This window comes from Delphinapterus leucas, chromosome 12 (genome assembly GCF_059928025.1).
Source record: "Delphinapterus leucas isolate spDelLeu-1000000601 "Yukka" chromosome 12, BTC_Dleu_Yukka2, whole genome shotgun sequence".
Lineage (NCBI taxonomy): Eukaryota > Metazoa > Chordata > Mammalia > Artiodactyla > Monodontidae > Delphinapterus > Delphinapterus leucas.
The window spans coordinates 29,300,352-29,323,433 of NC_143140.1; the positions used below are offsets into that span (position 1 = coordinate 29,300,352).

Below are 23,082 nucleotides of genomic sequence, written 5' to 3' on the forward strand. Positions count from 1 at the left end.
TTCTTGTTTTTAGCAGCATGTGGGATCTTCCCGGACCAGGGCACGAACCCGCGTCCCCTGCATCGGCAGGCGGACTCTCAGCCGCTGCGCCACCAGGGAAGCCCGGCAAATACCTTTAAACACTCTCTCAGGTAATGAGGGCTGCATTCCAGCAAGAAAGGACCCATAAAGAGATGCAGCAGAACAAGTCCCTTCTCTGCAGGCTTCCAGTTGCTCCTGCCCAGGGTAGACTCAAAGCGATTCCCCTGAGGACTGCTTCCCCTCTGGCGCTACACTTCCCCACCCTGCCCACCTGGCTGAGCACACCGTCTACCCCAGCCAAGCAGACCTACCTGCTGCGTGGGCAGAACTGGGGTAAAACCCGCAGGGGTTGCCGGTCCAGTCTGCTCGTGTGTAAACAGTTCTTTCTGGGGGCTCCCTGAGGCTCTATTTTATTCCTCTTTTATTCTGCCTCTAACCCTTGACCTGTGTGATGGCTGCTTTCACGTGTCCCCTTGGCCAGGCTATAGTAAGAACCCAGTGATTCAATCCGACACCAATCCAGGTGCTGCTGGGAAGATGCTTTGTAGTTGTGACATCCACAACCAGTTCATGTGAAGTAAAGGCCATGACCCAGATTAATCTGGGTGGGCCTGATCCAATCAGTTGAAAGGCCTAAAGAGTGGACCTGAGGTTTCCCAGAGGAAGAAGACATTCCACCTGTGGGCAACAGGGTGGGCTCCTGCCCGAGAGTCCCCGGGCTGCCCTTCCCCACGGCCTGCCTTGCAGGTGATCACCGAGCCCTGCGCTCCGGTCCCCTGTACTAGCTCTCTCCCTGTGTATCTCCTATGGTTCTGCTTCTCTGGTGGAACCCTGACAGATGCTGCTGCCTGGGTATTGTGGGGAAAGCAAGGTCTGGAGCCAACAATTAGTCCTTCGCTCTGTTACGCCCCTCCTCTGTGTAATGGAGATCACAGGGAGCTTGGAAGGATTAAAGGACAGAGCAGGTGGAAAGCCGCGGTGCAGGAAGCAGTCACCCCCTTGGTCCTGGGGTTTATTCCCCCTGATCCCACACTAAGCGCCCTGCAGAGCTGTCCATGTGGCCCCTGCTACCTGCGGGTCCACGTCCCTGCACTCCTCGGCCCTGGATGACTGGAGCCAGGGGACCCCTGCTGCACCACCACCTCCCGGGGAGACTTACCAAGGTGCCCTGGGCCAACATGACTCCTTACGGGACTTTGACACAGGCTGAGACGTGGCAGTGGGTGTGTGTTGGTTCGGGAGAAGTATAGGAATGGGAGTCATGGGAGGGTCCATACTGTGCCCATCAGAGGAAACGTTCTGGCAGAGATTGGGGCACGGGGGCAGGTTCGCAGAGAGCTAGAGATGCCAGCGGCTAGTCCTGGATGCTGCCGCAGCCTTGCTCTTCCTGGGGCTGGTGTTTAACTTTCCAGGGCGTGTGTGTGTGTGTGTGTGTGTGTGTGTGTGTGTGTGTGTGTGTGTGTGTGTGTGTGTGTGTGTGTGTGAAGTTTCCCGAGGTCCCTTAGTTGTACCTGAGCATCTCAACCACCACCTGCACTCACAATGGCTGTCCCCTGGGGCAATTGTTGCCAAACTTGTTTTTGCCAGGAAAGTCTTTCCTCAGTGGAAATCTTATTCAGAAGAGCAATAAAACAGATCCAAAAGGAACTTTCTGGTGGGCTGCGTGTGTGAGTGCTGGGCTGGGGGGCTTGAAAGGAGACCAACGTTTGCTGAGCCCTCTGCTCCCCCTCCCCGAGCTCTTGCCCTGGCGAACTGGGAAACATCTAGGTTCCACAGCACCAAAGTTCAAAGCCATTGCCATGGGCATTAAAAGGGTCAGTTATGGGAATAGAAGGTTTGAGTCCCAAATTTGTTTCCGATTTTCAAACTTACCCCAGACTTCGCTTCTATCTAAAAAGTCATTTTAAAAGCACACGCACAGATTAGGAACACGTCCTGCTCCTGTTGAGGGTCAGAGGTGTTTAGAGTAACTTCAGATGTGTGTGTGGCTATCTGGGCACAAGCCTACTCACAGCTCTCAATTTCGAGCGAGCACGTTTGTGTGTCCAGGGGAAACCGGCTGAAGTCCATGTTGCACATGGCAGTCACTGTAACCCTAGAAACAAAAACACAAAATCCAAGTGTGCAGAGGCTGCAAAGTACAAGTGCAAAATGATAAAACAAGCAGAAAGCCCTCTGCTTCCTCCCAATACAACTGCCTCCTTCTTGTAATTCATAAGCAGTGTGCCAGGATTTAGAGAACCAAGCATCTTATGTGTGATACCCAGATTGGAGTACTCTTGGGTGTTTATGTTTAACCCCAGGGTCAGTGTGGGGAAAACAATGACTGCACTAAACTCCCATCACATGCAAGCATTGTAGTGAAGCAATGGTCTCATTCGATAAAACAATGTGAAATCACAACTCATCTGATATTGTTCCTTAAACCATAGGAGCATTTACGGCTCTCCTGTTTCAGATCATTAAAATTCTTCTTTTACTGATTTTATTGACATTCAATATTTGTGTCCAGTGTCTTAGAGATAATATTCATGAAGTATTTATGCCAGTTGCCAAATCGGCACTTTTTTTTTTACAATGTTGATATTTCTATATTGATAATAACATCTACTAGTGGACGCAGGTGTTTTTAATGGGTAATTCCATGGAGATCACAGTAATGGAAAAACACTGGAAGATCTTACGGTATCAACATGCAAGCACTTGTTGGCATCTAACGGTTTTGCTTCAGAGTTTACACAGGAAAGTAAGATTCTGCATCAGAGAAGAAGCAAATACAGATTGTCAGTCATGGAGGAAAGACCTCCCGCCCCGTGTGGAATCCCATGGCAGGTTACGATTAACAGTCATTGGCTAGTGAACATACTATTTTTCCTTCAACCACAGAAAATTGGTTATGTATAAGTTGTAAAACTTATCTGGATAATTCACGGCCAAAAAGGAAAAAAATTCACTTGTAAATGGAAATTTCAAGGAAAAGAGCTTTCTTGAAGAAATTAATTATCCATATATTCACCTTATTTTCCTCGTTCCATTTGAGTGTTGGAATGGTTGTGTTCTGGGAGGGTTTCTGTATTGTTAACAGCTGGGTCATCTTATCTCCCCTAGAAATACTGATATACAGGATGTTTTTGGGGGGTTGTCAGGCTGGCCCCTGACTTGGACACCTAGTGGGTAGCCAGCCTCCCATTTCTCTGGGCACATCACCAGATAACCACACCTGATAGCATCACCAGCAAGAAAGAAACTAGGAACTAAGCTTGGAGACGCTTGTGGCACACTTTGGGGACATGAAATGTCAAATGCAGGCAGTTTTTGCTGTGAACAAAAGGATCAAAAAGCTCTACTCTCTGTATCAGTAGGTACAGGAACAGATGTTTTTAGAACCACAGACATCATCAGACTGGTTCTTGGCACCCTGACTTGATGATTTCCACTTGTAGCCCACACACTGAACAAGCACAGTGTGTGGTGTGATCTCACCCGTGTTTATTATTATGCTTCCCACAAGTCCCTTTAAACTGTTCCAGTGGGAGGATCGTCCCCTGTCCTGGATGAAAACTTGCCAGGTCCTGGGATTTTCCTGCTTACTCTCATGTGACAGGCAGTCAAAACCCTCAGAAGTAACAAAACACATCTCGCTTCCGAAATTAAAAGAACTCTGGGCCGAGATATTAATCAACACTTCAAATTTCATTCACATTGAGACTTCTTCTCCCCGTCCCCAGCTAAGGCAGAGCCGGCATTTGAGTGGTCAGTGTCTGCCCATCTCTGGTCGCCTCCTACCTACGTGGGTGGAAGTGGGGGCAGGGGGAGGGCAGGACAGTTCTCTGGTGAGGGTGGCTTCAAGCTCTCTGGGCCTGCTATGTAGTTGAAGCGGAGACTTTCTTTCCTGTGTCCTTCATTCCCACCGCTGGACACCTGCATCCTTCAGCCGCATCTCCCATGCCAGCTCTTGGCTCACCCACTGTCCATCCCACACACACTGAACTACTCCCAACAACCCTGGTAGTGCAGACTGAGCCCACCTGGCTCTGCCCCTAGGTGGTTAGGTAGCTCTTCTCTCGCCCACTAACTGCAGTGTCCCCCAACTGTAGGCACACATGCTCCAAGCTCTCCAAGTGGTCCCCGTGGTCCCACTGCAGGCCCGCTCATGCAGTGCCCCCAGCTCTCCCCCAAAACATCTCTTCCTCCCACAATCACTGACTCTCATATCTTGAAGCTGACTGGGAATTCAAGAGCCATGGAATTGGTTTTTCAAGCTACCTAGTGTTTTGGTCTAGTCCTCTGAATCCCTGGTGTTATTCGATCGTGTTATTTTGTTGGTGGTTGTTGAGCTGAAGATGTCTTGGCAGCTGCCTCAAATGTGAGGACTCCTGGGAGAATCAACCCCACATGGCTTGGGGAAGGGGTTGCACACCCTTGAGCCACCTGGGTACTCCTGTGAGAGGAGGTATTTCAGGCCCTGCAGAGGAATACTCCATGACCCTGCTCTGAGTCTGGTATCTAACTGCTTAGATTCCAAGCCAGCATGAGTAATGAAGGATTATTATAAATATTCCTTTGGGAGATGGGGGCGGAAATTCAGCTTCGACACTGCCAGCTCTGACTCTAAAGATACACTGCATCCACGCAGACACCCCCTACGTAGACACTGGTGTGTGGATTCAGCTTTACCAAAACCAAGTCTGTAAAACTGAAATGTACCATCAGCACAGCGCAGAAGGAGTAAATCTCAGCCAGCAGCTGAGTCGCTTCTCTGTGAAGGCCTGAGCTCATCTCCACACGCCCTCCCAGGGGGAGGCGGGCACCACAAGTTTCTAAATTGGGCGTACAGGGAAAGCCCCACTGCATGCCTGTGCTTAAGGAAAGCTTCCCCACGTCAGTGCTTGATGAGCAATTAAACATTTCTAAGGCTACTGCACAGCACAGGGAATAGAGCCAATATTTTCTAATAACTGTAAATGGAGCATAGACTATAAAAATATTGAACCACTATGTTGTACACCTGAAACTAATGTAATATTGTAAATCAGCTATACTTTAATAAATAAATAAATGAATGAAAGAAACATTTCTAAGGTATCTAAGCTTGTGAGAAGATTTTATTCTTTATGTTTTCAAAGTGATGCTCAAAATACCAATATCAAGCGGCCCAGGGTCCCCATAGTTTCTCAAGGAGAACACCAGGGAGAAGGGACAAAAAACAAGCCTGAGCTGCCCAGGTGAGGTAAACAAATTTTTTTCTAAACCAAAATTTCAAATCGGAAATTGGGAATCGGAGGAGTTGAAGGAGGCAGGTCTTTGAGAAGAATACGTCAGCTACTTCTCTGACCCCTACTAGAGAAATAAAACTTTCATTAAACGTTTGAAATTGAACTTGAATAGGGCATAAATCATAAGCACCAGCCTGAGAAATTTCCCCAAGTGTATTTGCAAGACGAAATAATTCTTTAAAATGTTTACTCTGGGGCTTCCCTGGTGGCACAGTGGTTAAGAATCCGCCTGCCAATGCAGGGGACACGGGTTGCGCCCTGGTCCAGGAAGATCCCACATGCCGCAGAGCAACTAAGCCCGTGCGCCACGATTACTGAGCCTGCGTGCTACAACTACTGAGCCCAATGAAGAGTAGCCCCCCTTCGCCACAGCTAGAGAGAGCTCACATGCAGCAACGAAGACCCAACGCAGCCAAAGATAGATAGATAGATAAATAAATAAATAAATGTTTACTCATGTGTAGAGTTAGGTTTTCTTGATGTTGAAAAGTCGGCAGCTCCTGGAAAGTTAGAAGCTAAGCTGTTCAAAGCCAAAAAGCAGAATTCCCTGGCGGTCCATGGTTAGGACTCCGCTTCGACTGCAGGGGGCACCAGTTCCATCCCTGCTCGGGAACTAAAATCCCACAAGCCACAAAAAAAGGTAAAAGCAAAACTGCTGTGGTGGGACCAGTGATGTTCTTGGTTGACAAAAGTTTTCCCTTCCTCCCAGCTTCGGGAGTAAGAGGACTCAGAGGGAAAGAGGGAGGCCAGGAAGGGCTCACCTGAGGCTGTAGAGCACTTTGCCGTCGGGCTGGACCCGCAGCATCACATTGTCCGTGGTGGTGTCGTGGATGAAGGAGCGCTTGGAGTGCACGAAAAACATGTCGGGGACCCAGATCTTCTTCACCAGCCGGCCATCAAACGTCATGCTGAGGTTTTTGGTGCTCGGGAAGGACAGCCTCTCGTCCTTCCAGTAGTGCCGCAGGTAGAGGGTCATCGTGAAGTCCTGGGGGGCGAGGGCAGAGAGGGAGACCCCACCCACTGAACAGCTGGGTGATGGCAGGACCCTCTGTACCCCAGGCTGGGGAGGGAACTGAGCCCGGGAAGTCCTTGCTTCTAGTCCCTGGGGTTTGCTGCCGCAGGAGGCTCTCGAACCCTGCTTGGGGCGGGGGGACTCAGCAAGAGGCTCTACAGAGGGGGGACCTGAGCCCCACTCCATCCTCTGACACTCGCCTCCGCTGGGCAAAGGCTGCTACCGCTGGCAATGAGACCCCCAGCCTGAGAGCTCCCAGCCCACGCACAGGGCCAGCCCCAAATGCCAGACAGTTCAAGCCTCTGGAAGCAGCCCTCAGCCAGGCAGTGGAGCTGGGGGAAGGGCTGGGAGATGGACAAGTAACCCAGCTCCTGGCCCCTCAGCTGCGACAACGCTGAGGTGAGTTCTTTGCTGACTCGGAGTACCCCCGAGGGACCGAGTCTCCCTTAGATCTGGTTGGATGGCATGGCCCTTTCTGCTTCCTTCCCTTCCCCTGTCCCCAGCCTCTTCTCGTGTTTCCCGGGATCACCGGCAATAAACTGCTTGTGCTGGAATGCTTGTCTCAGGTCTGCTTCTTGGGGAACCCAAACTAAGATAAGGCCCTACAAAGTCCTGTAAGTCAAGGAGCTGTGGAATGTTCTATCTTTTATCTAAGTCCACTAAAAAGGAAAAACAGAGGAAACTTTTGCTTTTTCTGCATTTTCACAGCCAGACACAGAATCCACAGCAGTAGCATATATCTGGATCCTTGGACCCTGCTGTTTGTGTTGGAGAGCCTTTGCCCAGAGAACAATCCCAGTGGCAAGACCCTGGACACTGGGGCAGGGAAGATCATGTTTGTCATCTGGCTCTGTTTCATATCAATTGGGTAGCTTTGAGCAAGTGTCTCAACCTCCCTGAACTGTAAAACGAGTGTGGGAATTCCCACCACCTGGGGAGTTATGAGCCTGGTGAATTCTGGTGTGTGGAGCTCCTGGCCCAGCATAGGCCCTGTGGGAATCTCCCTGTCTGCAGCTCTGGTTAGAGAAGCACTTACCATGTCGACCTCTGAGATGCTGTCCAAGCTCTCCACCTGCACATCCACGCCAACAGGAATGGCCGGGCCTGGGGACAGGGCACGGCAAGAGCATTTATTCTTTTCACTTGAACTCTGACTGTGAATGAGACAGGCGTAAGGAGCATTTCCCCTGGAACCTCCGTGTCTTGTCAGATTTGAAGGTTTGGTGTCCCACATGCCAGGATAACCAGAGATAAAAGGGTGGAGTCATGGGCTGGCTCCCTGGAATATTCCAACTAAGGTGAAAAGAAATGTTTTTGGTCTGAATCATCCAGGTGATTCTGAAACAATTAGATTAATATAAAGCATCTGTCTTTGGTTACACATGCTCATCTAAGGGGACGATGAAGACCTAGATCAAAGTCAGGTCCCATCTAAGGAGTTACTCCTCAGCATGAGGTCACACATTTTATATTTTTATATTTACCTCCTGGTTTTGTACCCTCTTTCATCTTGGAAGCCAATGTCTCTGGCCGTAAGAAAGGCATTGCTTGGTAAATCAGTGCCCAAAGTCATATTCAAAACATTAGCCAAGTCCACAGATCTGCGTCTTTGCTACATGATGGAGTAGCTTCCATGGGGGATGTGATACACTGGGATAGATATGAAAACATTAGATTGGGGGGGCGTGTTTCTAGGCCATAAACACCATATTCATAAAGAGAAAGAATTATAAGGGCAGTAGATTGTTGCCTCTTTCCCTCCCTGCCTTCAGGCGTGGAGGGCAGGCACGGAACACGCTTAGGCCATCACAGAGTGGAAAGGCGGCTTTGGAGCCAACAGCAGCTGAATATGGGCCGGACGGAGACCCCCTTCCAGAACCTGTTTATTCTTTAGGCAAAGGCGACTGGAAGAAATAAAAGGCGTGAGAATGATTTCTGAAATAAATATTTTTTTTTTCCCAGGGAAAAAACCCGTAAGGATGAAAACCCTATTTGACACTAAGAAAGCTGAAACCTGGCAGCTGCAGGCTAAGCTTCAGAGGGCTTTGGCATCCCTCAGCACTAAATCATTATTTTCTCTAACTATTTTCATTTAATTAAACCCAGTAGACCACACTCTGCCCTTGGATGTGGACCCAGAGTTCTGTCTGCCAGCTCCCAGACGAGAACAAATTTAGTCCAAGATCGTTCTTTCCGAGCATTTTCAGGAGGCAGCTTTGGGATGCAGCTGCCCTGTCTTCCCATTGCCGTCCTCACAGCCAGCGGCTGGGCTCCCCGATGCTGAGCCATCCCTGTCAGCAGTGGCCCGAGGACAGCTCGGCTGGGCTGGCCTGGCCACCAACCAGCAGCCACCTCCCAAGAATGCGTCCAGCAGAGCCCAGGGCAGGCCGGCCAGGGGAGGTACTCAGATGACGCTGGGGGCTCAGTGGCCTTGTTCCCCAAGCACAACCAAGGCAGACTTGAATGCAGGGAGCAACGTTGAGTGGACCCTTGGCTTGATTTCTGCCCACAGACAGACAGAAGGACCTGTAGAAAGAAGACAAGCCCCCACAGTGCGTGTTTCATACCTCCAAAGCCAGGCCTCATGCTGAAATCGTGGTCATCTATCCTCAGGAGCTGTTCTGACTTTGTCAGTGGCGATTTGGTAATATCAGGGCTGCGTTTAAGAACTGGGCTGCAGAGGGGGAGAAAACAGGTTGATCACATCACCTAATTAAGCCAGATAAAACCCATTTGCATTCAGACTTGATCTTGACAAGTTTGATGGGATGTGTTATTTCTTCTTTAAAGCTGATGGAAATCCTCTCTTCCTCCAGCTTTCTGGATAAAAGAACTGACCCAGAAGGTCCAAGACAGGGGTTTAGGAGTGTGAATGAGGGACTTTAAAAATACCAACATCCAGGCCCCATCTTAGAGGTGCTGATTTGGGTGGTCTGGGAATGGGGCCTGGACATTGGTGTTTTTAAAAGCTTCCCAGATGATTTTAATGTGTAACCAAGGCTGAGAACTGCTGGTCCTGGGCTTACTAATAAGTCTAGCTCACCCAAAGTTCCTCGGCCATTTTGGGCAGGTTGGAGCTAGAGGAGAGAGGCGGCGGGTGTGGGCTGAGCCCAGCTCCCTTGGCCTCTGCTGGCCCATCCTGTGGAGGGAGCATGGACTTGCCCTTGGGTCAAATGCCAATCATCCTGGCTCCCTGGGAGGAAGTTTCTTATGCTTCTGCTTCTGAATCGCATCTAGGGCCATTTTAATTTATTTTCACTTTTTCTAAATAGGCATTATATTTGCAGGGTTTGACAATTTTTTAAAACGGAAATACAGTCAAAAGTTGGCCTCTTACCTGTGCCTCCACCCATCCCATTCCCCCATCCTCTGGTACCTCTCTTATTGGTCTCTGGTCTATCTGTCCAGAGTATCTTGGAGGTACAAGTAAATACAAATATATATTCTTAGATCTCCTACTTTTTTCCAGTTTCACTGAAATATAATTAACACATAACATTGTCTTAGTTTTAGGTGTACAACATGATGATTTGATATATGCATATTTTGCGGTAAAATTATCACTGCGATAAATCTAGTTAACATCATCACCTTACATAGCCACAGGTTTGTTTTTTCCTTGTGATGAGAAACTTTGAGCTACTCTCTTAGCAGCTTTCAAATATACAATACAGTATTGCTGACTATGTCACCATGCTGTACATTACCTCCTCAGGACTTATCTATCTTATAACTGGAAGCTCGTACCTTTTGATCCCCTTCACCCATTTCACCCACACCCTATCCCCACCTGTGGCAACCACCTGTCTGTTCTCTTGTGTCTACAAGTTTGTTTTTTCAGATCCCACACAGAAGTGAGATCACACAGTATTTGTCATCCACGTTGTCACAAAGGGTCTCCTATTTTTATACACAAAGTTTACATATTATATAAACTCTTATACTTTTTCTTTCTTTCTATATGACTTGGATTTGTTTCCCATAGCAAAATGTCCTAAGCCTCATATTCTGTTTCGCACTGCACAGTGTCCCATTGCACGGATGCACCATCGCTCACACACTCAGTCCTCTATTGGTGGACATGTGAGTTGCTGCCAGTCTTTTGCTGTTTCAATCAGTGCACGGCCTTCATTTACCCATCATCACCATCTCTAAAACCCACAGAAACAATGAACTGCTCTCCTAGTTCCTCCTTGTTCCAACACCAGTGTGTGTGCTCTCCCGGGTAACACACACACACACTTCTTCCTTTCAGTGCACATTTCCCACACTTTGGCCTGCATCAGCATCTCCTAGAGGGCTGGTTCAAACCTAGGTTCCTGAACCTCTCTTTGCCCCATAGCTTCTGATTTAGTAGGTCTGTGCTGAGGTCTAAGAATCTGCCTCTCTAAAGAGTTCCCAGTTGCTGCTTCTACCGGTGGTCAGCAGACAGTACTTTGAGAACCACGGCCCTGATGCCTTCATCCTCAACACACAGTTTCCTTCCTTATAACTGGCTCCATCCACCTTTAAAGTCCTTTGCTATCTGCTTTCCTGAAGAAATTCCTTATCCTTTGGGGTGGGGGGGGGTATATGTCTGGGAGACAGAAAAACAGAGCTCTGCCCTCCACTGACCTGCCTACTCTGTGCCTATGGGCATCTTATGTCCCTGAGACTCGGTTTTCTCGCCTGATTAAAGGTGAAGCTCTGTGACCTGACCAGGGGTGTGAGGGGCCAATGAGATCGTGCGTGTGCTTTTCAAACTCTAAGGTGGAAACGCAAATGGGAGGAGCCATTGTTGTTTCTGAGCCAATAAGGAAGATTCCTCCTAAGGGAAGGAAATCATTGTGCTGGCAGCAAAGGCAGCGGCCCAGGGGAAGAACTGGGACTAGTGAAGCAGGCAGAGCTACACTGCTGGTGGATGGAATGGAGGAAGCTGGGGTCCCCATGGCCGCCCACCTCCTCTCTCTCTCCCACTGGAGCCGGGAGCCACCTCCCTTCTCCTCCTTTCCAGCTCCCCCTTCCTCTTGTCCCACCCTCTGCTTCCCGCCCCTTGGCCAGGGGTTGGGGTGCTGCTGAAAATCACTGCAGCCGAGGTGTGGGGAAGAGACCCCCTTAGGATGGTGTGTGTGTACCTCTGGCCAGTGTCTGCCTTACTTGAGGGCATCTTTGTGTGCTCCTGGTCTCTGTCTTTGAGGCTTACCATGAAAATTAAAAATAAAGGTGTTCTAGAGAGTCTAGGTACTCAAATCAACAAAGCATCCCTCACCCTCCAGATTTGCTTCAAATCTAACCAGAATAAAATGTGAAAGAAAAAAAAAACAACAACTATGAAGCTGCAATGCATTAATTCAGCTTTTTTTTTTTTTTTTTTTGTGGTACGCAGGCCTCTCACTGTTGTGGCCTCTCCCGTTGCGGAGCACGGGCTCCGGACGCGCAGGCTCAGCGGCCATGGCTCATGGGCCTAGCCGCTCCGCGGCATGTGGGATCCTCCCGGACCGGGGCACAAACCCGTGTCCCCTGCATCGGCAGGCGGACTCTCAACCACTGCGCCACCAGGGAAGCCCTAATTTAGCTTTTTGATGAGCATTTTCGCAGGACCCACAGGAAGAGGAATTGGAGGATTAATTACTCAGTAGGCCTGATTTGAAAAGGTCTGACCTAAACTATCTCCCCCACTGAAATTGATGGCATTCTTAACCTGGATCTACCATGAAGCTGTCAGTACGGAGAGGAACACATTGCCAGGTGGACTGTATCACTTGGGCGTCCTTGCCCCCGGGCTTAGGGATTCAGCCAAATGGGCACTGGCAGGAGATGAAACACAGAGTGTTTATTCCTCCTTCTCTCTCTGCTTTGATGCCAGGGACTAGCAATGTCTGTGTTGCTCTGTGATTACAGGTAATCACAGTATCATCGATAAGCTCCAATAACACAATTTACCCTTCAGGCCTGTGGGTCATCATGGCTTCCTTCTGTTCCTAGTGCTTGGGGGGCATCCACCTGCCTGGGTGCTTCCCTGAGCCCTTTGCACAGCTCTGCGAGCAGTCCCTTTGTTCAATTATTGGTTAAGCCCTTCTGAGTGCGGCGCTGTTTTCGGTCAGGACCAGACTGATGCCCAGGGACACGTCAGGGCTGATGCATGGGGATTATGTCATCCTCGGCAAAGTGGAGCAGGGACAGGTGTGCGGGGGCAGGTCCCAGGGGGTGGGAAGGGCTAAGATTACAGGGAGGGCGGCCTGTTGGGCAACAGGCAGGTGGTCAGGAGGGGCAGGATGAGATCACAGGCCACCGAGGGCAGAGTCCTCTCCATCGTCAGCACTTTGCACAGTGCTGGGCCCCCGTGGACTCCCAGCACATGTTCGTGAATGAAGGAAGGGATCAGCGCCTTGGACAGGCACCAGGAAAGAGAGCCAGGAGGGACCAAAAAAGGGGGCAGGAATGAAAATCAGGTTTGGCCCTGGTCTTACTGTGGCTTTGGGCCAGGCTGAAACAGAACTGGGCACTGACTAAAGGGAGGTTTGTCAAATTCTGAGATGTCACTGCCTTTGCCGTCATGAAGCTTAGATTCTAGCTTAGAAAAAACTGATAAATAGGATGCTTAAAGTCTTTTTTTTTTTTGGCCTCACCACACGGCTTGCAGGATCTTAGTTCCCGGACCAGGGATTGAACACCGGGCCACGGCAGTGAAAGTCCCAAGTCCTAACCACTTGACCTCCAGGGAACTCCCTTAAAGTCTTTTTTTTTATTGTTGTTGTTTAATATTTTATTTTATTTTATTTTATTTTATTTATTTATTTATTTTTAGTGGTACACGGGCCTCTCACTGTTGTGGCCTCTCCCGTTGTGGAGCACAGGCTCCAGACGCGCAGGCTCAGCGGCCATGGCTCACGGGCCCAGCCGCTCCGCGGCATGTGGGATCTTCCCGGACCGGGGCACAAACCCGTGTCCCCTGCATCGGCAGGCGGACTCTCAACCACTGCGCCACCAGGGAAGCCCAGTTTAATATTTTAAAATAACTTTTTTTCTGTTTACATGCCCATGTTAAAACTTTTTGAAAAACAGATTTAAGCATAAAGGAGAGGCTGAAAACCACTAAGAAATAACCTGTACCATCCTGAGTATATCCTTACACTCCTGAGAGAGAGATACTGTAACTTGCTTTTAACTCAAGTTACAGTACATCTTCAAATATTTTTCCTGTCATCAGCATCTTTTTACCAGCCGAGGTATGATTATTAACCTTGAAATGAAGTGTGACACACATCAGATAATAGGAATAACTAACACTGCCTGAGCGCTCTGCCAGTTATCATGCTAACTATATTACATGTATTAGCTTGGGTTAGTGTTCAGAACAACCCTGTGAGGTATGCTTTGCCACTGTCCCCATTTTATACACGAGGAAACTAAGACACAGAGGGTTTGAATAACTTGTAAAAGTGAAGGAGCCAGGAGTCAAATCCAGAGGCTCTGGTTCCGAGGGTGAGAGGCTAGGTTGGCCACAGTGTCTGGATGGAAGACCTGGCTCCCATTGCCTGGAACGTGGGTTACATGCGGAACATCCAAGCTTACCTTTCCCCTCACAGAGAAGCCAGCATGGACCTTGCAGAAAACTGGTGGCCACTCACTGATTAAACGAGTGCATTTATTGAATGAGTCCCTGGAAAGTTATGAAGAAGGAATTGACATGTCCCAAGTTATAATGATACAGGATGACATTTGAGACAGCTTTTTAGAATGAACAGCGGGTGCACGTTTTTTGAACATCTATTGATATCTTTTTTCTATCCTCTTGGAGGGAAGGAGAAGTTCTGACCTATGGTTCTTCTTGATGTTTCCTTGCTGTAGCTCCTCATCAGTTTGTGTGTGGATGATGTTTTCTCAGAACATCTCCCAGAGGTTAGATAAAACAGGGATGGGGGAGTGTGAGAAACAAGTGATCTGCCGGAAGTCTCCTTCAGCCAATAGCAGAGCACTTGATAAGTTATACTTCACTTTGCTCATTATTTCACCTCTGAGAAGGTAGAGAACTTAATTTTGACAAGAAAGCAAGAACTAGCTAATGAACCATATGACCCAGCAATTCCACCCCTGGCCATATATCCAAAAAAACAAAAAAAAATTAATTCAAAAAGATACATGCACCCCATTGTTCATAGCAGCATTATTTACAATTGCCAAGATATGGAAGCAATCTAAATGTCTATCAACAGATGAATGGATAAAGAAGATGTGGTCTATATACACAACAGAATATTACTCAGCCATAAAAAAGAATGAAATAAGGTCATTTGCAGTGACATGGATGGACTTGGAGGGCATTATACTTAGTAAAATAAGTCAGACAGAGAAAGAAAAATACTGTATATCACTTATATGTGGAATCTAAAAAATAAAACAAACTACTAAATATAACAAAAAAGAAACAGACTCACAGATATAGAGAACAAACTAGTGGTTACCAGAGGGGAGAGGGAAGGGAGGAGGGGCAAGATAGGGCTAGGGGATTAAGAGGTACAAACTACTATGTATAAAATAAATAAGCTACAAGGATATATTGTATAACACAGGGACTATAGCCAATATTTTATAATAACTATAAATTGGGTATAACCTTTAAAAATTGTGAACCACTATACTGTACACCTGTAACTTATTTAATATTGTACCTCAACTACACTTCATTTTTTTAAAAAATCCAAACAAAAAAAAAAGAAGAAAGAAAGAACTTGCTAATGAAATGTTCTTGCTTTCTTGGCATATGAATAGCCAAGGAGAGAAACCCTGAATGTGGGGTCCAAATCACCTGGATGTCATCCTCCTTCACACCCCCATCCAGGGCCATGGAGAGCAGTGGGGCATGTGCAGCCCTAGCCGCACTGCTTGGAGGTGTATCTGTTCATAGGGCTGCCCTCCTGGCTCGGCCAGCCTCGCCCACCCCAGGCGCTCAGCCAGTCCTGGATGAGCCTCCCCCCCCATGGCCTCTCTCCATATCCTGGCCTCTCCATTCCCACCCCCTCTGCCCATCATCTCTCCCATGGGAGGCAGAAGACTTCCTCGCCTCTGGTCTCACCCTACTCTAATCCAACCATCACACCAACAGCATGGTATGGGAATCACAATCATGCCACTTCCCCTCTTAAAACCCTTCACCCTCAAAGTGAAATCTATACAACTTAGGCATACAAGGCCTATAATAAGCCTCCTGCCCACCTCCCCAGCCGCAGCTCCCTCTCTGCCCCCCTCTTCTTGCAGCTGCCAGTTATACCCCCCATGCCTTTGCTCCTGCTGTCCCATCTATCTGGAAGGTCCTTTCCACTAGTCTTCGTACACTTTCTTACCCAGACGATGCCTTGCACACCCAGATCAATATCACCTCCTCCGGGAAGAATTCCTGGGCTTCCCTCCTTCCCACTGAAGTCAATACCTTCATTAGAATGTGCTCCATCCTGCACAGCGGGGGCTTTCTGATCAGCCCACCCACTTCCCTATGCACTCTATGTCGGAGGGACTCTATCTCATACATCTCTGCGGCCCCAGCTCCTAACAGTTTGCACAGCTCAGATTTTACAAAGATATATACAAAATATGGAAGGAGAAACACAAACCCACAGAGATGAATGGGTCCATAAGCAATGTGGCAAGAAGACCAAGGTGTAAACGAGGCAAGGCTCAAAAAAGCAGAATTCTTTAAAGTTGGATTCTGAACCAGGACAGTCAGTAGAAGGAAGTACTGCTTGGAAAAGATGGAGCAATGTGAACAATTACAGTAAGACAGTAATTCTGCTAACAGAATCCAATTTTACTTTGATACTCTCCATCAAAGAGAATGGTCTTCAAATTGGGAAGGGAAGAGTGAAAAGAATTAGCGGCTGACCAGCGTGGTGAAAATGATAACCTGAGATAATCTCACTCAGTGTTTCTCAGCCTTGATCACACATTGGGTTCACTTGAGAGACTTAAAAACTCCCAGGCCACACCCCAGACCAAGGGTGGGGCCCAGCCATCAACAGCTTTCAGACCTCCTCAGCCAACATAGAGAACAACTGCTCTACCTTTTTAAATGGAACTCAAGCCTACAGACCCAGATGAATTACAGCTCAAGAAACTTAAGGATCCTGCAGCAGAGAAAACCTGGAGACTAGGCGAGAAGCCAGAAAACTGGAGGTGGAAAGACGCTTTCTTGAGGTTCACAAAGAAGAAAAAAAGAGTATCGTGGAAACTGCTGAGGTTAAGCTCCAGGTTGATTCCTGGCCATGTTCTAGAACTTTGATTACAAAGACGACTTAGGAACATTATTGGGTCCCATCATGTCAATAGCATGTGAGTTCAGTGTGAGTTCAGACAGGGCAAGACACCCTGAAGTGGTCTCCTTCCCCTGGGCAGGACCCCCATGTTGGCAAATCAGGGAGTATCACTGGGTGATGTGTAGAGTACAACTGTCCTCAAAGCAAAGGCAGCTCTACGGGGCTCCTGGTGGATGAGGGTCTGCGCTGGCCTTTCTGATCTGTGTCCGCCATAGGACGGCATAAATGAGGACCAGCATCTTTATGGGTTTTCGAGCTTTACAGTCAAAGTTCTTTGACATGCATTGGCCCACACGATCCTTACAATAACCCTGAGGTGATAGACATAATTGACTCCGCTCTATGGAAGGGGCAGACTTGAAGATATCCAGTGACTTGTCCAAAGTCACGGTGTGAGAATGTGGCAGTGGCAGGTCCCAAAGCCAGGCACTCTTACAGTTTGAGCCTGACTTCCCACCATGGTCCCTCTGGCTTGGGAGCTTTGGTGATGGATTCTTGGGGTTGCCCGTAACTGTTCGTGCCCAAGCCAAAACTTCAAAGGAAATCCTCACGGACACACATCCAGGGCTCCATCTTACCTTATGGGAACAAAATTCGGGGCTGTGATGGTAAGCAGGGTTAGGGGTTAGGGAATGGGCCGCTGGGGGGGTTGTTTTATATCAGTGGCCAGGGAACACATCCCTGAGAGAGTGACTACCTAGCAGAGGCCTGAGGGAGGTGAGAGAATGACTTGCTGATTCTGGAAAAGAGTGGTCCAGGCAGAGGCACAGCAGGCACAAAGGCCATGAGATGGGACTTGCTCGGTGTGGCCAAGCTGGTTGGACAGCAGAAGGGAGAGGAGACCCATGCCAGACCAGCTGCGCTCCCTCTGCCGCTGAGCTAGGGTTGAACATGGGCTAGTGTCTTGGTTTTCCACCCAAGTGATGCTGCTGTGATGTTTGCACACCCTGCTCTTCTGCACAGGTCTTTGAGGCAATGACCTGTCGTGGCACGGAGGGCACTGGGCAGTTAGGGGGCTGGCACACTGCTGGGAGCCCCGGCTTTTCTGACTGATGAGAGAACACGGCACGTTCCTCCTCTCTCTAAGTCTGTTTCCTCTGCCATGAAATAAGGGATTGGGCCACAGGGCAGCTTTGAGACCTTTCAAGTCTGTTCCAGAAGCATCATCCCTCAGACTTTAGAGGTACTTTACAGCTCTAGTCCTATTGGCAGACAGTGATGTGAAAAGGGTCAGTCCACTGTCAGGGCCCCACAAAGACGGTTTTGTGTTCCCCTGGACCTGCCAGCATGGGGTGTGTGTGTGTGCATTTAATCTGTATTTATTGTATTTATTTATGTTATCATAATGTTATTTACATTGCACTTCTTGAATTGCTATAGAGGCTGTGCATTCGTCCACATCATGAGTCAGTATTGTGTATTTTCCCTCAAGTATAAATAGTTTATTTCCTTTGATTCCTCACTAAGTGGATTTTGGGGTAACCAACAATCTCTTTTTCAAACCACTGCGTCTAAGAAGGTGTGATAGGTAATTTTTGGTGTCAACTTGGTTAGGCTATGGTACCAGTTTTCAGTTAAATGCCAGCCTAGATGTTGCTGTGACGCTATTCTTAAGATGTAATTAACATTTAAATCAGTAGCCTTTAAATAAAGCAGACTACCCTTCATAATGTGGGTAGGTCTCACCTAATCAACTCAGTCTTTTCTCCTAAGGTCCTCAGAGGAAGAGGGAATTCTCCCTGCAGACTACCTTAATTTTTTTTTTTTTTTTTTTTGCGGTACGCGGGCCTCTCACTGCTGTGGCCTCTCCCGTTGCGGAGCACAGGCTCCGGACGCGCAGGCTCAGCGGCCATGGCTCACAGGCCCAGCCGCTCCGCGGCATGTGGGATCTTCCCAGACCGGGGCACGAACCCATGTCCCCTGCAGTGGCAGGCGGACTCTCAACCACTGCGCCACCAGGGAAGCCCAGACTACCTTCAGATTAGAGCTGTAACATCAATTCCCTCTGGAATTTCCAGCCTGCCTGCCCCATAAATTTCAGACTTGGTGGCCCACACAATCATGTGAACCAATTCTTTAAATAAATCCTCCTCCCCGTCTCTCCATGTACACCCACGCCCACAAACACACACACACACACATATTACACTATATATATGTTACACAATACACATATGTGTGGGTAAGATAGAGAGAGAGAGAGAGAGATAAATAGGTATTATATATATATCCTATTGGTTCTACTTCTCTGGAGAACCCTGACTAATCCAGAGTGTGAATATTCCTTGACACCTGAAGTCTGCATACCCGTGGCAGACCTGAGTCACCTGGACCCAGAAGGCTGTGTCTGGTGTGGGTGGGACCAGCCCAGCTTGGATGTGGCTTCTGTGTTATCTTGGGTTCCTCTGATCAAGCCTTCTTCTCGCCACCATGACAGACCCAGGTTCCCACCAAGCTGATGGGTCCTCAACTCGCAGACCCGGCCTGCTATGGCCCTCCCAGGGAGACAAGAGGGCACAGTAGGAGCATGTTTGTCCACCTGCTTTTCAGGTAAAATCTCGACCTAGATCATCCCTTTTTCCTTGTTCGTATGTCTGAACATAAATTCTCTATGCCTTCCCATTCGAAGACACTGCATTACTTTTTTTTTTTTTTAGTTTAAAGCTCTGAATTTTCCCCACCTATTCTCTTTATCAGAATTCTCAGGTTGTATTTTTCCCATATGTTATAGAACATTCTACTTTCTAACTTGTAGATCAATATCTGTCCCTAATACCAACACCACCTGCTTTATGAGCAACCTTTGTTTAGTGATCATATCCTATTCACAATGTACCTATATGGCTTTGAACATTTTAGACTTGCAATAAATGTCTTATGAGTGGAATTCCCGTCACTAATTAAATACACCAGCTGTTAAACAAAACAAAACAAAGCGTATGTACATCAAGGAGCCTGTGATGCGTTTGGGAATGAGAAGTTGCTGGGTGACTTCTCAGCCTAGTGACCTCCCGCCCTCTCACCCAAGGAATGGGGAGGAGACCAGGCCTAGAACCGGGGGTCACAGATCCCAATGTCACAGAAATCACAAGTTACAATCACTTGTTGGAAGTTAGATTTCTTTAACGAGGCTGCTCGTGGTATTGGAAGGGTCACTGATTTGGCACCATTCAGACTTCAGTTTGAATCCTAGGGTGGCCACCAACTAGCTGTTAACCTTGGGTGGGTTACTTGATCTTTCTGTTTCCCAGTTTCCCATAAAATGGGGGAATAATACTAACCTTAGGGGGTCACTGTAAGGATTAAACAAGAAAATGTTAGCTAGAACCACGGGAAATGGCTGATATTCCACTGTTTTTGAAGTATCAAAACATTCTCATATGGTTCAACCCGACTTTCACATCCATGAATAGAACTTCCTGGTCTCATTTTATGGTGGTCAGAGGAGGGCACAGGAAGTAGAGAAACAGGGGACGCGGAACTCTGAGGGTACGCGGGGTGGCCGGAGTTCCATACCTTTCTGGGCCTTTCTCTCCTCATCTTTAAAAGGAGGGGATTTCTAAAGTCTTTGATATTCTGACATTCTGTAAAAATTATTGGATTAAGGTCTGTCACCCCCACTAAACTGTCAGCACGTCACGGGAAGGAGTGAGGTCCACGTTCCTCTCCATTGCCTCCAGTGCCTGGGGCAGTGTGGTCAACACATATTTGTTGAACGAATGAATGACCGAAGGAATGAGTGAGTGAAGTACAGGAATAGCAAGGGTTAGGAGTCACTCATTTATTCATGCCCAACATTTCTTGAGCATCTACTATCTACCAGATATTGTACTTGAACCTGGGGAGACAAGAATAAATGTGCTGGTTGAGCCCTTGTTCTGAACTGAATTGTGCCCCTCCCCAATTCATATAGTCCCCTAACTCTTTGTGTGACTGTATTTGGAGATAGGCCCTTTAGGGAGGTACTTAAGGTTAAATGAGATCATGAGGGTAGGCCCCAGACCCAGTAGGACTAGTGTCCTCATAAGGAGAGGAAAAGACACCTGGATCCTCCCCCACTACCCAACTCCGCATTGACGAGCACAGAGGAAAGGCCATGTGAGAAGGTGGCATCTACAAGGCAGGAAGAGAATCCCTACCAGAAATCGAATTTGCCAGCACCTTGGTCATGGCCTTCTAGCCTCCAGGACTATGAGAAAGTGAATGTCTGTTGTTTAAGCCACCCAGGCTGTGGTGTTTTGTTATGGCTACCTGAGCAGACAGCCCGCAAGGGGCTCACAGTCTAGAAGCTGAGACAGATGAAGAAAAATGATAATGCTGAATGATTAGTCCTCTGAGATAGGACCGATCAGGGGCTGTGGAATTTCGGAAGAAAGTTACCTGAGACTTGAGGCAGGGGTAGGGGAGGGCCAAGGAAGGCTCCTCAGAGAAGGTGACATCTGTGCTAAATATTAGAGGAGGAAAAGACTTGAGCCAGAGGAAGCGGGAAGAGACGGGTGTCATAAGCATGGGAGCGGCCCAGCAGAGGCTCAGGAAGCCATCAGTATGAGGGGCAGCTCATACCAGATGAGAGAGAAGCACAAAGTGGAGACTCAAAGTTCCAGCAAACTCTCTGGAGAATGAAGGGATGAGATGAAGAAAGAACACTAGTAACTTAAGAGGAAATCACATTCCACGGTGTTTAGGGCAATCAGAGAGATGCTGTCCATAAGCCAGAGGCTTGCGCTTTGTCAGGACAGGATGGGACAGCAGTGCCTCGTGCGTGATCACTGCCTCCCTCCCGGCCTCTGCCCTTCATCACCTGAACCCGCTCGTCTCCCCTTGCCTGGAAGCTCTTGCCTGTCTCTCCCTCTCACCTTCTCTAGTCTCAGTCTCCCAGTTCACAGCCAGGTTTCTTGTTAAGAGTGAACCACATTCACTGTTTTCTCTTCTCCACACACCACCACCCGTCTCTTCTCGCTGAGGTTTTTCATGGCTCTTCGTACCGTATCTCTTGGCCCGCTCACATCTTGGCCCTCTACCTAACTGATTTCGACTCTGGTGGGATCTGACCCTGTTGATCGCTCCCTCTTTCTGGAAACCCTTGACACAGCACTGGAACACCTCTCTGGTCTGTAAGCCTCTTGCAGGCAGAGCCTGTATCTGATTCAGTCACTGGCAAGGCACCCGTTGCCCAGGGCAGTGTCTTCCCTGTAACGAGCAACTGATAACTGTCCCAAAGATGCTCCTTTCGCCTCCTTGATACCTCTCGTTTCCAGTGCTACGTCTATTTCTCTGGTCCCTCGTTCTCAGCTTCCTTCACCGAGTCCTTTTCCTCCAACCTCTCCTTAAATGTCGTTCATCCCCAAGGCTCCGTCCTTTGTCCTGCTCTTATTTTATGCTACACACTGTCTTTGGGTCACCTCACCCACCACCACCTAGGAGGACTCTCTTTACATCTCCAGGCCCAAATTCCCTCCCGAGCTGCGGATCTGTAGGCCTTCCTGTCAACTGGACAACCATTTCCTGGTATCTTGCAGGCACATCCAGGTCCACATGCTCATACTAAAATCATCATCTTTTCCCCCAAACGTGGTTCTCTTCCTGCTCTCCCTTCCCTGGTACCACCCTCTACCCAGTTATACCATCCAAATACCTGCTAGACTTTCACCCAGTCTAATTCTGACAATTCTACCTCCTTAAAGCTCTCATCCATCTTCCCCATCCCTGTTCATTTCATCCTACTCATATCCTGGTTCTGGCTCTCACCATCTCTCATCTGGTCCAAAGCAGACACACTGGATGACTTTCTCTGTCCCCCCTGTAGCACTTTTCCCATCCTCCTGCCATCCTGCCACCAGTGTCATCTCTCCAAAATGGAAATCAGCTGAAACTATTAGATCCTCTCTACCTTCAGAGTAAATTTGAATTCTTTAGCAAGACAAAGCAATATGATAATGGTACTTTGTTTCTGATGGGATCAGTTTACCCTCCTAGAGCTTAAGCCAGCATTTGTCCAGGGGCCTGTGGTATAGACAGGCTAGATCTTTATTCTTTTTCTTTTTCTGGCCACACAGTGTGGCCTGCAGGATCTTAGTTCCCCAACCAGGGATCAAACCCATTTCCCCCTACATTGGGAGCACGGAGTCTTAACCACTAGACCGCCAGGGAAGTCCCTAGATCTTCACTCTTCCAGGGAGGAAGGAAAGACCATAAGTATTGATTCATTCTAGAAACATTGCCCTGGCATTCTGATCTTTACCGAGAGTCAAGTAAGGCACAAAATGTAAGGAGGCACTTCCTCTCAGGTCGTGCAAGGGCCTCCTTAAATTTTGCATCGTAGCAACCTTATTTGCCTCACCCCCATTGTGTGCATGAGTTCACCTTGCTTCCTATGTTATTATTATGACCCATGAAACGAAGCCTGGATACAAATTACCAGCAGCTTATGAGTTTAGAGTCTGGCTGAAATTAAGTGAGCCTTTAAAAGTTGAGGCTACATAAA

General features: G+C 48.2%; 1 protein-coding gene across 2 annotated transcripts in view; it reads right to left on the reverse strand.

Annotated features, from left to right (window-relative positions):
• Positions 1-23,082, reverse strand: part of GABRR1 (gamma-aminobutyric acid type A receptor subunit rho1) — a 53,185-nt gene that overhangs the window by 19,883 nt on the left and 10,220 nt on the right. The window contains exons 2-5 of one of the 2 annotated variants that reach the window (XM_022552581.3): positions 8,877-8,983; positions 7,346-7,413; positions 6,059-6,282; positions 2,034-2,116 (exon numbers count right to left, since the gene is read on the reverse strand). In XM_022552581.3, coding sequence (XP_022408289.1) covers positions 2,034-2,116; positions 6,059-6,282; positions 7,346-7,413; positions 8,877-8,983 — 482 coding nt within the window. Of the gene's footprint in view, positions 1-2,033; positions 2,117-6,058; positions 6,283-7,345; positions 7,603-7,793; positions 8,395-8,876; positions 8,984-23,082 lie in introns of those variants that run through there. The other variant, XM_089921856.1, reaches the window with a different exon arrangement.